General features: G+C 46.3%; 2 protein-coding genes across 15 annotated transcripts in view; one reads left to right on the forward strand and one right to left on the reverse strand.

The window, feature by feature from the left end:
* Positions 1-525: 525 nt before the first annotated feature.
* On the forward strand, positions 526-12,905 carry CCNB2 (cyclin B2). Of its 14 annotated transcripts, none has more exons than XR_014519256.1 (9): positions 529-767; positions 4,336-4,464; positions 6,479-6,634; positions 7,263-7,421; positions 8,298-8,534; positions 9,322-9,462; positions 9,888-9,998; positions 10,959-11,151; positions 12,433-12,905. XR_014519256.1 is itself a non-coding variant. In XM_083475956.1 (9 exons), exons 3-9 carry the CDS (start codon positions 4,336-4,338, stop codon positions 11,079-11,081), a joined length of 1,056 nt encoding a protein of 351 aa, XP_083332082.1. In that variant the 5' UTR covers positions 530-767; positions 2,948-3,011; the 3' UTR covers positions 11,082-12,905. The 14 variants fall into 14 exon arrangements, 7 of the variants coding, with proteins under 7 accessions (XP_083332084.1, XP_083332081.1, XP_083332087.1 ...); XR_014519257.1 differs by having other exon boundaries at positions 12,533-12,905; XM_083475956.1 differs by adding an exon at positions 2,948-3,011 and having other exon boundaries at positions 530-767; positions 10,959-12,905.
* Positions 12,906-12,908: 3 nt separating this feature from the next.
* Positions 12,909-14,252, reverse strand: part of MYO1E (myosin IE) — a 110,296-nt gene continuing 108,952 nt past the window's right edge. The window contains exon 28 of the mRNA XM_083475644.1: positions 12,909-14,047. Coding sequence (XP_083331770.1) covers positions 13,971-14,047 — 77 coding nt within the window. The 3' untranslated portion in view covers positions 12,909-13,970. The remainder of the gene's footprint in view (positions 14,048-14,252) is intronic.

Here is a 14,252-nt window from a genome sequence, read left to right on the forward strand (position 1 = left end):
GCTATGTTCCAGCGTGCATGAGGTTACTGTAAAGGGTCTGAGATGGGGATGCAGGGCCTCTCCATCAACTCATCTGAGAGACCAGCAGCTGTGGACTTCTCTCCTTTGAACCGTTTCCATTCCAGCTGATCGTTAGAAGAACTTTGTAACAAGTGCCCGGGTTTACTTTTCCCCTCCTCCCTCTCAGTCCCCGTTTCATTTGTGTTTTGTCTTTGAGTCTCGAAAGCTGAAGACAGGGGCTGTCTCATTACTGATCTTTGTAAGCAGCCATTGTTTGCTTTCCGCGCAAAGGAAACGGCAGGTTTCGAACCCACGACTTGCAAGAACTGCTAAAGAGGCTCCCCTCTCCCTAAGCAGGACTACAACTCCCATGTCGCCTTGCGCGCTTTTAGCGGCCCCTGAGAGAATGTGTCGCCTCTCGCCCTTCTCGGGCGTCGGAGCCCGCCGCTGAAGGCCGCCGTCGCCTTGGCAACACAAGCATAAGGGGCGGGCGCAAGAGAGTGGCAGCCAATTGTGCGAGGCGGGCTCGACGCGAAGAGCCAATGGCGACGCCGCTAGGATCCCCTCAGAAGGGCGAGGCGGCGGCGGCGGCCTTGAAAAAGCGCGAGGCGGCGGCTGTGCTGGCCATGGCGGCGCAGCTACGAAGGGGTCTCTTGAGTCGTGGCCTGTGAAACTCCCCGCCACTGGCTTAGTGGCAACGTGTGACGAACCGGCTTTCCTCCTCCTTGGGCTTGTGCTCCACTCGTGCGCGGCTCCAGCTGCATGAGGTCCGTGACGCGTATCTTGGTCCGAGGGTCGCTTGGGTGCTCCGAGACTGACCCGCCGCGGGGCTTCTTGTTGCCCCCCCCCCCACGGCCAGGTTTGGGGTCTAGGGGGAAAGCTTCGTTGGGGTTTAAAGGCGGAGCGAGGGGTGGTTCCGCCCCTGGGCCAAGAAGCCGCCCTTGGCCTGACTGTCGTTTTTGTGCCTTCGGAACGCGCTGCCCCTTGAAGAGCTATCGGCGCTGGTCACGTATTGTTGTTGGGTGTAGAGAAATTTCCATTTGACAGACTTTCGCAGAAGGTCAAGTTTCCCTCTAGGACTGGCTCCACTTTCTCTGTGCCCGCTAGTGGCATTTTCGTTGTTAACCCCTGGGGCCTTCTGTAATATCTATAAATGCTTATAAATGATTCCAAGGGGGTGAATATGGTGCTCTGCTGCAAAGTCTTTCTCAAAACAGAGGCATTAATATTAGAGGACCCAGCTTAGTCATGCTCATAAATTTAAGTGGGTCTACTCTGAGTAAAACTTGGTTTCCACTGTTCTCTCCTCCTCCAGCCATCCCTCATAGCAAAGTAAGATTGTCTTCCATGAACACAGTTTTAACAGTGACACCGTAAGTGACTGGAGGCCAGTTCTGGATCCACACATCCTTCCACGGGGGGGGGGGGGGATAGGTTTCCGGGCAGGAGTTGATCACAGTGAGGGTTTGCCTTCCTCTGAGCTTGTTTCTCCCTTTCATCCAGAGTTCAAGTCCAGGATGCCTTTGATAATGGCTGTTCTCCAATTGAAGCGCTCTCAGGCCACTGTTTATCAGTCACCTGTGCTTATTCTGCATTTTTTAAAGATTTGCCTTGAGAGAATCTTTAATGCTCTTTTGTTGACTACCAGCATTACACTTTCCATTTCTAAGTTTGGAATAGAGTAGTTGCTTTGGAAGGCAATAATCAGGCATCTGAACAACATGACTAATCCAATGAAGTTGATGTTGAAGAATCATTGCTTCAACACTGATGATCTTTGCTTCTTCCAGTACACTGACATTAGTTCATCTGTTTTCCCAAGTGAAGTGTAATTTTTTCCAGACACCACTTATGAAATCTTTCAAGTAGTTGGAGATGGCATTTTTAAGTGGTCCATGTTTCACAAGTGTACAGTAAAGTTGGTAGTACAATAGCTTTGTAAACAAGCATTTTGGTTTCCCTGCAAATGTCCTGGTTCTCGTACACTCTGCCCTTCAATTGGAAGAAAGCTGCACTCACAGAGGTCAGGCAATGCTGGATTTTGGCATCAATGTCGGCCCTTGTGGAAAGATAACTGCCCAGGTAGGAAAAGTGATCAACACTTTCCAATGTTAGAGAATTGAGTTGGATTTGTGGTGCTGCAGAGGGGTTATTTTGTACTTGTTGGTGCAGCACTTTGGTTTTTTGGATGTTGAGCCATGGGCCAAGCTTTTCGTAAGCTTCTGTGAAGATATTTAGGATGGCTTGGAGGTCATCCTCTGAGTGTGCACACACTACAGTGTCATCATCATACTGAAGCTCTAAGATGGAAGTTACAGTAACTTTACTCTTTGCTTTCAGCCTACTCAGATTAAAGAGCTTTCCATCTGTTTGATATATGATTTCTACGCTGGTGGGGAGTTTCCCTTTGACCATGTGTAGGATCATGGCAATGAAAATAATGAATAGAGTTGGGGCAATAACACAACCCTGTTTAACACCTGATCCCACTATTAATGGTTCACTTTGAGAACCATTGTTATCTGAAATTGTTGCTGTCATAGTGTCATGCAGGAGCTGAACGATGTTCTCAAATTTATCTGGGCATCCAATTTTCAGAAGGACAGTCCACAGGGCATTACGATTTACAGTGTCAAAGTCCTTAGTAAGGTCAATAAATGCCATAAACAGGGGTTGGTTTTGCTCTCTGCATTTTTCTTGAAGCTGTCAAGCAGTGAAAATCATGTCCACTGACCCCCAGAAGGTCTAAAAACATTTTGGGATTCAGGAAGGGTAGCCTTGGATATTGTTAAGAGACGGTTTGCTAAGATCCTTGCAAGAATTTTGCTGGCTGCAGCTAATAAAGAGATACCTCGATAGTTTCTGCAATCTGTTCTGTTGTCTTTTTTTAAAGAGATTGATAATTTTGGCATCCCTAAAGTCTGCTGGGATCTCCTTTCTCTCCCAGATTTTTCCAATGAGCTTGTGAAGTTGTGTAAGTTTGATTCCACCCACTTTGAAGACTTCAGCAGGTATCCCATTAGGTCTTCTGGCTTTGTTGTTTTTCATTTGGTTAATAGCTGTACACAACTCTCCCAGATTTGGAGGTACTGCAAGCTCATCTTTAATTTGTTTTTGTGGGATTTGAGAAAGGATGGGGGAGTTGCGGTTAAGAAGATGCTGGTAACGTTCTTTCCAGTGCAGTGCAATAGCTTCTTTATCTTTTAGAAGTGTGGTACCGTCTGTTGAGCATAGGGGGCATATGCGATGATTTATTGGCCCATAGATGGTCTTTGTGGCTTTAAAGAAATTCTGTGCATCATGAGTGCCGGCTAAGTGCTGGATCTCTTGAGCTTTTTTTATCCACCAGGTGTTCTTTAATTCTCTGGTTCTTCTTTGAACCTCAGCCTTAGCGTTGGCATAGGGGTTTTTTCTTAGTGGAACAGTTTCTATCTCTTTTCCAAGTCCAGGTGGGATGGATTGATGCCCCTTGTGGACATAGAGCAGGTAAGAAAAATGCACTAACCCCCTGACAGAACAGCTGTGTGTGTGTGTGTGTTGCACAGCAGTTATCTTTGTCATGAATTTATTATTAACTGTCTTTGTGTCTCTGTGTCCAGTCGTTATGCTGTTATGGCAGCACCAGCCTTTCCTGTGCCAGTTTTGCTGTGATTCCATTAGACAGGGTTGGACTCAGTGACCTTGGGGACGCCTTCAAACTGTACAATTCTCTTATTCCATCCCAGGGGTGGAATAAAACATAAGCTTTACCAGCTGGTACAGAATTCATTCCTATTGGCATCAAAACTCTAAGGCTATACATATATGCTTGGAAGTGTGTGGGAAATGACAATCAAAAATCCATGTGTGTGCGTACAGTAACCCCACAATTTACACACATTTAACTTCAGCTTTGTGTGTGTGACACTTAAATACAGTAATGATATAAACAGGAGGGGGTTCTGTAAAAAAAGGACTTTGGCAATCCCACCCACCATTGAACCGAATGGGTTTTGACTATATGTGATTTTGGCTTTAGGTGTGGCCCCTGGAGCGTAACCGGCATGTAAGCTATTTGCTTATTTGTCATCCTGTCTGATGTCCCACCTTTTCCATGGCTGAACTTGCAAAAATCTTCACAGTATTTTGGTAGTGTTGCTTAAGCAGTAAGACATGCAGTGCCTACAACTACATAATTTAGCTTGCAGAGTCTCGATTGTGGATGACCTTGCAGAATGTTCTGGGCCTTATTTAGAACCTAGTATGCTGGCCCACATAGTGGCTAAGTCTTAATCAGTGGGTTTTGGGAGCGGGCACTGCCCCTTGAAGAAGTAATGCCTGGTCCTCACTTTCTAGATGCTAAACCACCTGAAGAAAGACATGATAGTAGATCATGGCAAGACCCGCAGCCTGTTGAATGGTCCACGGGGACCTTTGCAAGAAATCAGCAACAGGATGGTGACCCAAAGACCCAAAGGATTCAAGGTAACTTTAGCCCTTTAGCTGTGGGGGGCATTGCCTCTTGCATTTCTGCCGTTGCCTTCCCTCATCAGGGAACAGAGAATTCCTAAGTAGCAGCTGAAGGCCTTATCAGGTTATCAGTGGTTTTTGGAAGTGAGAACTTTTAATTAACATAAGAAGAAGAAGTTTTATTTATATCCCGCCCTTCCCACCCAGAACTGGGCTCAGGGCGGCTAACATCAAAATATATAATACATTAAGACATAAAATTCAGCAATCAACTGAAATACAGCTTAAAATCGGATTAAAATCAAAATAAGATCAGATGACTGCCTGCAAACTATAGCTATAACTAAAGGGGTTGGGAACCTTAAGTACTCACCAGGCTCAGCTATTTGTATGAGCTGGTGAAAAGAGTTAGGCCGCTTATATGCAGGGTCTTGTAAAAGGAGAGGATCAGACCACTGGCAGAGGAAGAGGCGTGTGGGAGGAGCGCATCACCCACAGCAGCGCAATCCTGGCGGGGTGCCATTGCAGCTGCCCCCCCGCCCACGCTGGGTGCCACACCCCTACGGGCAGCACGCAACACCCCCAGGACATGCGCCAGCCCCGCCCCCACCTGCTCTCCGCCCCCTGGCATGAAGCTCCGCCACTGGGTCAGACTGAGCCCCAACTAAAGGCCTGGTGGAACAGTTCCGTCTTGAAGGCCATGCAGAAAGATGTCAAGTCCCGCAGGGCCCTCATCTCTTGCGACAGAGCGTTCCACCAGACTGGGGCCAGGACCGAAAAGGAGAGGCAGTCCCATAGGTATGAGGGTCCCAGGTCGTATAGGGCTTTAAAGGTTAGGACCAGCACCTTAAACCTGACCCTGTACTCCACCGGGAGCCAGTGCAGCTGATATAGCACTGGTTGGATGTGGTCCCATGGCGAAGACCACATATTGGTGGCTTACTGCTTTTATTTTGTTTTGTCTAGCGGGGAGTGGCTGGTGCTGCCTGGGGATTTTTAGAAGCCAAAAAAAATCTCTTCCTGACTCTTTCCACCACAGCACTGGCTACCTCTCTAAATGTTATCCCCTTTTCTGCTTCCTACCTCCACAAATTGCAGTGTAGTTTACAGATGTTTAGTAAAGAGGCCCGTTTGTGAACATTCATTAAATGTCTTCAGTACAACAAATTCAGTGTTTGATACCCAAACATTTCCTCATGTTCTCACGGCCAACTGTGGTGCTACAGTTCATCTAACTTGGCTCTCCCAACCCAATTAATAATGACTATTTTTGACAAGCATGTTTGGACCAAAGTGGAGGAGGACTAGCCGGCTCTACTGGTGCTGCTGGAATCTGCTTGGTCCTAGTTTAATCCTTCGACCTTTTCAGGTGTCTGGTGCTACAGGTGAATGGATTCAGTTGCTTTCTTCATCCCTAAAGTTTCAAGTACCTTGGTTTCACCAGCACTGCTTTGCAGGACAGGGGATGAAGAGGGCATGGGGGAGGCTTATTCTTCCTAAGTGAGATTCAAGTTATACCACTTCTCTTGGAATGTGGCTGTTGCAAGTGATATGCAAGTTTTTCTATCCTCATTTGGTGAAAGACACATGTGGGTTCAGTCTCCTCTTGAGACTTGATGTTGACCTGTGTGCCCTTGAGCAAGTATAACCCATCTTGCCAGATAATTATTTGGAAGAAAGCAAAGGCCAGGTGCTTGGCAAATGTTGAGTGAGTGCAAGCATGCAAGGGACCATGAGCAGGAAGTGATCAGAGCACCCTCTCTCATCTTCTCTTTCTGTAGCTTCTTACAAGAGCATTGGGCCGACAAATCTCCCATTTGGTGTTGTGGCTTCACTTCTGCTATCTTTTTTTCTTAGATGTTATTTATTAAACTTGCATCCTTCCTTTCTACCAAATTGTCACCAGGTGGTTAACAATATTAATACGAAAAGGGGCACGGTGAAATATCAAGAAAATCAAACAAAGTACCAGTTAAAAATAATTTCAACTGGGGTGTGTCGGGGGGGGGGGTGTTGCTTCTTAAACTAGGATCCCAATTCATTCTCTATGGAAGTGGAATTGTGCCAAGCCTTTTCTGAAATGCTGCGGGGAAATATAGAAGATATTGATGCTGGAGACAGGGAGGACCCCCAGATGTGCAGTGACTACGTGAAGGATATCTACCAGTACCTGAGGCAACTGGAGGTATTTATGCCTGGCAGCGAAACCTCCTCCTACCCACATGGTGTGTGGTGTTTGGGCTGCTACTGTTGGATGGGGAATCCTGTCAGCTATCATGGCGTTTCTGAGCAGAAATGTTCTAGCATTTTCCAGAGTGTCTGGAAGATTTCCAAGGGAACACACATGCAGCTGGAATGAGCTCGTTGTGTTTCAAGGTCTGCCTATGAATGCAGTCCAACAGGATCTCATGTTACTCTTGCTTTCACTCTCTCTGCTGTTCCTTCACACTCTTTCTGAATTGATTTTTACTTGCTTAGTGTATATAGTATGCTTAAGTTTTTTACTGTTCTATTTTGCTGCAACTAGATTGTAAAGAGATTTCCATTCCAGGGATCTGGTATTGAACTGTCAAGCTTATTTTTGCCTTCGTAAATTTTTACTAATGAATCTACTGCATAATGAGTTCTTCCTAGAACCACACACCTACTTGGAGCTGCCATTCTGCTAACAACTAAGCAGGCATGCCCCTGGAGTCCTTGGGACCTGAACCCTGACAAATGCATTTTGGGTCTGACTCCCTTCTAGCTGCTCCCAACTTGCCAGGTATCTAAACATGGGACAAGCCTCTGAACTAGTTGACCCTCTCCAACAGGTCCAGCAGCGTGTCTTTCCCTTCTACCTTGATGGCACAGAGATCAGTGGGCGGATGCGGGCCATTCTTGTTGACTGGCTGATCCAGCTCCATGCAAGGTTCCAACTTATGCAAGACACTCTCTACATGTGTGTGGCCATCATAGATCGCTTCTTGCAAGTAAGCTTGGCGTTTATAGCACATATGAAGCTTGAACGGTGGAGCTGTGCATGAAACTCCTGTTTTGAGCTCTGAGATGCCGCTTTTGCTGGGTGGGGGCTTGGTGGATGGATGTGGGGTTCCTAGTTGCATAGACTGAGCTGTGGAGTAGCCTTCTGCAGTGTGGTGTTTTCCAGATGTTTTGGACCACAACTCCTATCAGGGCATGGAAGGTATCATCACACTGGGGGTGGGAGATTGAAACAGTGGACACTGTCAACTAGGGAGGTTTAAGCATGGGCTTAATCTCTCACACTGGGATGTAAAAGCAGTGACTGGAATCTTCCCCATGCTTTGAATTAAGGTATACTGGGAATTTGTTGTTGGCACTCACTACATTCCAGTCAGCCAAACTTTGGTTCCCTTATGCTTATATCCCCCCCCCCCTTCCTACATGAAACTCAAAGTGTCACGCGTGTGCATGATGATCCTCTAGGCACTGATCAGACTCAAACCAACTTAGCTTCAACTAGGTGGTTGACATACTCAACCACCTAGAATCCCCATTTTAAAACATGAGGTGTTTGCTTCTCCAAAGTGCTCCTAGGAGTTGTATCTCTGGGAAGCTGTAGGTAGCAGAACACAGCCCTCTGAGACCATGGTGCAGCTGATTTTACAGAGGGCAGGGGGGCCTCCGTCTATCTTGATTCCAAAACACCATCACACTTGAAACCCAAACTATTGAGAACTATAAAGAAGGCTCTATTAAGAAACCTCTTTGTCAGTTCCTGAGAGCTGTTCTTGTGCAAAAGTGAGGAGCAAGGCAGTGTCTCAATATCTCAACATTTGTGTCTCAACATTTGTGTAATACAACCAGTATTGTGTGTGTCAAACTAGGCTCAGCCTGTCTCCCGCAAGGAACTCCAGTTGGTCGGTGTTACCGCAATGCTTCTGGCTGCAAAATATGAAGAGATCTATCCACCAAGTATTTTGGATTTTGTCTACATGACCGACCGAGCATACACACCGACTCAGATCCGGGCAACGGAGCAGAAGATCCTTAAGGAGCTTAACTTTGCCTTAGGAAGACCGCTACCACTCCACTTCCTGAGGCGAATAGCCAAAGTTTCTGATGTAGGTCCATCTGCCAGTACCTTGAGCTTGGGTAGCCTGGTAATAGGATGTTGAGTATGTTTGAGGGGCGGGGGTGCTTACCAGCCTCTTCTGAAAGGAGTGTCCATACACCACCTGTGTGTTGAAGTGAGCGGGAAGGAGGTCTGGGACCTGGCATCACTTGATTTGGGCACTACATTCAGTATCTGGTAATGAGGGGAGGAGGCATGTGCAAGCCAAATAGTCTCCTGGTGCTGTGTGTAGATTCCAGAGGTGAATGCACTAATTTGTGCAAGCCCTCTGTTCCCATGAAAGCCATTTTTTGTTTCTGCCCTTTAAGTACACAAATGTGCAAGGTGCTGGAGAGGAACACGGGTTCAAGGCCTCTGGCAAGTGGCTAAATGAGCATAGACAAAGCAGCTATTAAGGGAGAGGCTAGATGAAAGAAAAGGGACCACAGGATGAATAAGAGCTGACTGTACTTGTGCCTATGATGATCCAGGACTGAAGCATGGGCTCTTAGAGAAGGCAAGTGCAACTAGTCATGAAGAGGGGCACAGCAGCTAGGGAGAGAAGAACTCTCCTTTGACTTAAGCTGCCACCCCTGCCAACCTGGCGTCCTCCAGATATTTTGGACCACAACTGATGGGAATTGTAGTCCAGAACCCTGGAGAGTATCAGGGATGTGGGGGTTGCTCTAGATCTAGTTACAAGTTCCAGTAAAGTCAAAGATACGCGAGCTTCTCTGGGTAGGCATTAAAACTAGAGGCCAGCTGCATTCATGCAAGTGCTCTTCCTGTTTTGCCAGGCATCTGCTGAATCGTACCTGCTAGCAAAGTACCTGATGGAACTGACCCTTTTGGACTACAATATGGTGCATTATAATCCTTCAGAGGTTGCAGCTGCAGCAATTTGCCTGTCTCGGAAGGTCTTCTCAGAAGGCCAGTGGGTGAGTCTTGGTTGAGTGAAAGCGGTATGGAAGGGGGCAGAGTCCACATTCTCCCCCCCAAGTAACTGGACTAGAGGCTCCTGCGGAGAGTCTTCGAAGAGAATACCTGGCATTCCTTGCCTCCAGGCACTGACCCGGACCTTCTTAGCATGAGCAAGGTGCTAGCCACAGGTGCTTTCAGGCCCTACCAGCATCATAACCTAGTCAGAAACCGATTTGCTCTAAGATGCTTTTAAAGCAGTCCTGCAAACCTACAGACAAGTTACTGACTCACAAATGTTTGAGCCAGTCTGCTTGTGAGGTCCACTGACAGCTCAAAAGGATTTGCTGGGTCCTGCCTAGCTGCTACGGGTGGCCCTGGTAGGTGGGGGTTTACAGTGCTCTTGGGACAGGCTTTGACAGCCGCCGCCACCTCTCCTTTGTAGAACCCCAAGCTGTGCTATTATACTGGATATGAAGAGGAGAGTCTTACCCCTGTTATGGAGCACATGGCCAAGAATGTTGTCAGAGTCAACAGGAATCTAACAAAACACCTTGTAAGTATCTGCTCCTATTTTAGCAGCCTTGGCTGCTATTAGGCTTAATGTTCCTGTTACAGGCAACTACTGTGGGGCATGGGTGGGTGTGTTCACTCCAGGAAAGAGAACAGGGCAAGAGGGAGGGAGCCTGGAATGGAAACTGCCACTCTCTTAAAATAAGGCAAATTCAGACGCTTTGAGATTTGGGTCCTGGCTCTATTTGCCTTCAATATTGGGGGTTAGAACCCCTCTACCACTGCTGCCACCCCACCATCTGTGATCATGGGGGGACAGCTGAAGTCCCAAGGAGCTGCTTTATATATTTAGACCAAATTAGCCCGCCTAGTTCATTATTGTCTACACTGACTGGCAGCAGCTCTCTGGAAAAGCTGTTCTGCATGCTCACAAGAGGAATATAGAAAACAAGGGCAAAAAATTACACACCTCCTACTCCTGGGTATTGGTGTGCTTCCTTTGCTGGAAGCCCCTTTTAGCTTGAAACATCTGACACTCAAGCCCGTATAGTCTGATTGTTACTGTTCTTTCCTTTTCTGATTGCCTCTTTTCGATAACACAAGCAAGGAGCACTTGCATCAATATCTTACTGCACCAAACTGTTGGCCTCCAGATGTTTTAGGCTAAAGGTCCAATGAGCCCGAGCCAACACACCTGGAGCGCACCATGTTTGCAAAGGCTGCCTTTCTGGGTGCTCTGTTTTGGGATGCTGGAATCAGATGAGCACAAACCTTTTCCCTTAGACCAAAGAAAGTAGAGCAGCAGGGTGCTGGGAGATCTTGGTTTCTTTGCCATCAAAAATAAAAGTAAAACCAATAGATGTTGAGAGAATTTGACATTCTCCTACAAGTAGTCAAGTGTAAGTGATGACTTTCTCAGGAACAAAACCAAGAGCTTAATTCCTGCAGCAAGGTAAACATATTCTCTGCAGCCTAACCTTCTCCCGCCTCACACCTCTGACAGGCTGTCAAGAACAAATATTCTAGCAGCAAATTCCTGAGGATCAGCACTATCCCTCAGCTGAACTCCAGCAGCATTAAAGACTTTGCAGCGCCTTTGCTGGGTGAAGCCAGGCTGCTGATGTGAGCACTGCCCAATCATTACATGGAAGAAAATATGCCGTTTTTGGATGTGGCCCTCTGGAGGTCTTTTTAAGGTGAATGCTTTAGAGTTGCTCTTAAACAAATATTCCATATTCTTGTACATAATAAAGATATTGTAAAAAAAATATGTCCTTTTACAAAAACAAAAAGCAGGAGTCATAGTGGCATTACCAAGGCCATTACTTTGCATTACTTTGCTAGTCTGGCAGTCTTGCAAGTCCATCCATTCTTTCTAGCTGCCCTTCTCACTGTGCTGCTTGGGCTTAGCAGGGTAAGTGAAAGCCCGAGAGGGCCAGGAGGCAGCTTCCTTTCTTGTTTCTGCTCCACAGCATTTCAATGCCTTGAAAATGTTGCACATCTCCTTATGCACAGGAGCCAGAAGTGGTCCCCTCACTGCAGTGTGTTTTCTTGGCCAACAATGATTTGCTGTTCTTGGCCAGACACTGATTAAGACTTCAGGGTGAAGCAACCTTCTGCTGCCCCCACCCCCAAATGAAAATGATGCACCGAGCCAGAAACAGGCCAAGAGAAAATGTTTTGGGTCATTTTCAGCATTTTTTGTAACCAAATTTAAACATCTGGAATAAATGACAAGTGAAGCAATTCTGCTTTTCATTCCACCTTCACACCTTGTTACAATTTGCCTTCTATACAGTTTAGGAGATATGAAACTGATGGTGTTAAAATACCTGTAAGTTACTGCTGGTTTTGTGTTTGTGCATCAGTAGGAATTCCACTGTACCTTACTAAAGGATAGTATTTGAAATATTTTGCTTCTTGAAAATGAGAAGCTCTGGGCAAAGCCTTAGCTTTACCATTTACAAATAAGTTTAAGCAGCCTTACTGCTGAGGCCGGAGGCTGGTTAAGCCATCATTTTCAATCTTGTCAAACCCATGGCCTGAAATCCTGGTTGGGGGGGGGGTTGTTCCATGTGTGCAGGTTTTGGTAAAATGGGACAATTAGAGATTAACAAAGCCTCACGAACAAGGTGCCCAATCACTCCTAGTCCTCTCACGCTTGGTGTCTGAACACAGCCTGAGCCTTGATTGTAGGGTGCTGTGGGAAGGGGATAGACATGTGGGGAGGGGGGGGTTGCTGTTCTTTCTCTGTAAGCTTGTTGGTACCATCCTTAGTATTTCTGACTGTAGCATTTAAATCTTGTGTTGTGGCAGAGTGTGTTGAACTTCTGGTGGTAGCAGCTACCTTTCAAAGTTTAGCGTTTCTGGAAGCCACTTGAAAACACTTCTGTCTTCCTGCTCCAGTGCTTTGCTGCAGCTAGATTTGAGATTACGTGCTTCTGAGCTCCATTCTTCTACTACATTTGACAGAGCAGAGGTCCTATGACACAGAACTTCCTGATGTTGCTTAGATTTGTTCTGGAGCAGAAGCAGCTAAATATGCATGAAAGCAGCATGAATGTTTTTATTCTCAAGGCATCTGTCATGGTGGAAGGACCTAATGCTGTACAGAGAGAAGGGTGGCTGGAGCTGGCCCCATCTGCAGACCCCTGAGGACAAGGCAAGGTTGGTGCAGAGTCTGGCAGGCTCTTGGCCACGGAGGATGGGCCAGCAGCCATAAGATGCAGAGCAAGCGGAACCTGCCACATCCTACCGACCACCTTGATGAGACCTCCAGGGATTTGAATATGTCTTGGTCCCCCTGCTTACAAAGCAGCTACTCTGCCACTACGCTGCGGTCCCTTTCTCGGAACACCGTTTATGCTTCAGCTGCAATGTGTACTGTTAAACAGTACTTTCCACTAACAAGAGCATAATGTCCACTTGCGATAAAAGCCCCCCACACTGCTGCGGTAGTTCCTATGTTTTTATTGATGATGGTTGAGAAGAGAATGGATAAATTAACATGCATTGGGTAAGCAACAGCTTTTGTGGCTGATGGGAAAGGCAGCTGGGCTTAATCAAGGTTTTGTAACACTGACTTTATCCTTAAAGAATAGTGCATAGGTAGAAATACCCGGCCCCAAAATGCTAACTGAGCTACCTTTATCATTAAGTACAGTGGGTTACTGCTGTGTACATTCATACAGGTTTGCCTGTTATTTGATTTTTTAAAATGTATATTTCGTAAGTTCTATTCATTAAATGCACAAAGCTTCCTTGGGAAGGTTCCCCCCCACAACCCAAACAGATGCATCAATAATAAAAACCAACATGGGCCAGCCACATTAACAAGTCAACATAAACGCAAACCATTTACAGCATACAAGGCTGCCTTTCTTTGGTCGCAGTGCCCTTGCAGAATCATTGTAGCTCCCAAGTAAACCTGGTCAAGCTTGCTGTGAGACCTTTTAAAATACATGCTTGGGGGAAGAGAATGACAAGAGTCCAAGAAGAAATAGAATCCTACTATTCTAAGGCAGGTAGCAGCATAACTTATTACTGTGATCCTCCGCAATGTCATCAACAGAGGAAATGTGCATAATAATGCCATTATTTTGTTACATAATTTAGAAGAAAGTCACCAGAGCAACTAAAGGCACTTGTAAAAAGTGTGTATGTAACTCTTCCAAAGTCCTCACAGAGCACCTTGCTATTTTCAGGCATTTTTTAAAAAAAGAATGGAATTTAAACACACTCTTCTTCCTTCATGAGAAAAAAGCATTCAATAAAATAAATAATTCCTTGGTTTGGTACCGTGGGCAGCTGACACATCGGCTTTGGCTTTTTGGAGAGTAAACATGGGGACTTCCCCCTCTTCCATCTTTTGCCTTTCAATTTCACTGATGGAGCGACTGCTGTCTATTATCGACGCTGCACAGAGCTGTAGCTTTACAAGGAGACCACAGCAGCTGGAAAAGCACAACCGGCAGCACCTTTACGGTCGCAAGGGCCTCTTGAGGGGGCTGCAGGATTATACTTTGGTCACATAATTGTTTGGGAAGAGTCCTTTTTTCCCTCTTAACCTGCCTGTCCACCAGCCTGAGGGATCTGGAAAAGAAAGGGAGTGAGTTTAGAAGCAAATCTGTGGGTTGTCCCAACATACACTTCTCCAAACTTGCTGCTGTGGAAATGTCTACGTCAGGAGTGACTTGGTTTAAAAGAAAACTAGGTGTGGGAGCAAAATGCTGCCATTAACCTTTGTGAGAATGAACTTATCAGATAGATAAAACTGGGAGATGGTAAAAGAGAGTGG

Source organism: Podarcis liolepis (genome assembly GCF_965112155.1).
Source record: "Podarcis liolepis genome assembly, chromosome: 14".
Classification (NCBI taxonomy): Eukaryota; Metazoa; Chordata; class Lepidosauria; order Squamata; family Lacertidae; genus Podarcis; species Podarcis liolepis.

Bases quoted from the DNA above. Each gene is read 5' to 3' on its own strand.
- CCNB2 (XM_083475955.1), top strand. From the start codon at position 2,032: ATGCTGGATTTTGGCATCAATGTCGGCCCTTGTGGAAAGATAACTGCC. The intron at 9,463-9,887 runs GTGAGTCTTGGT...TCTCCTTTGTAG, and splicing joins TCTTCTCAGAAGGCCAGTGG to AACCCCAAGCTGTGCTATTA. The intron at 9,999-10,958 runs GTAAGTATCTGC...CACCTCTGACAG, and splicing joins GGAATCTAACAAAACACCTT to GCTGTCAAGAACAAATATTC.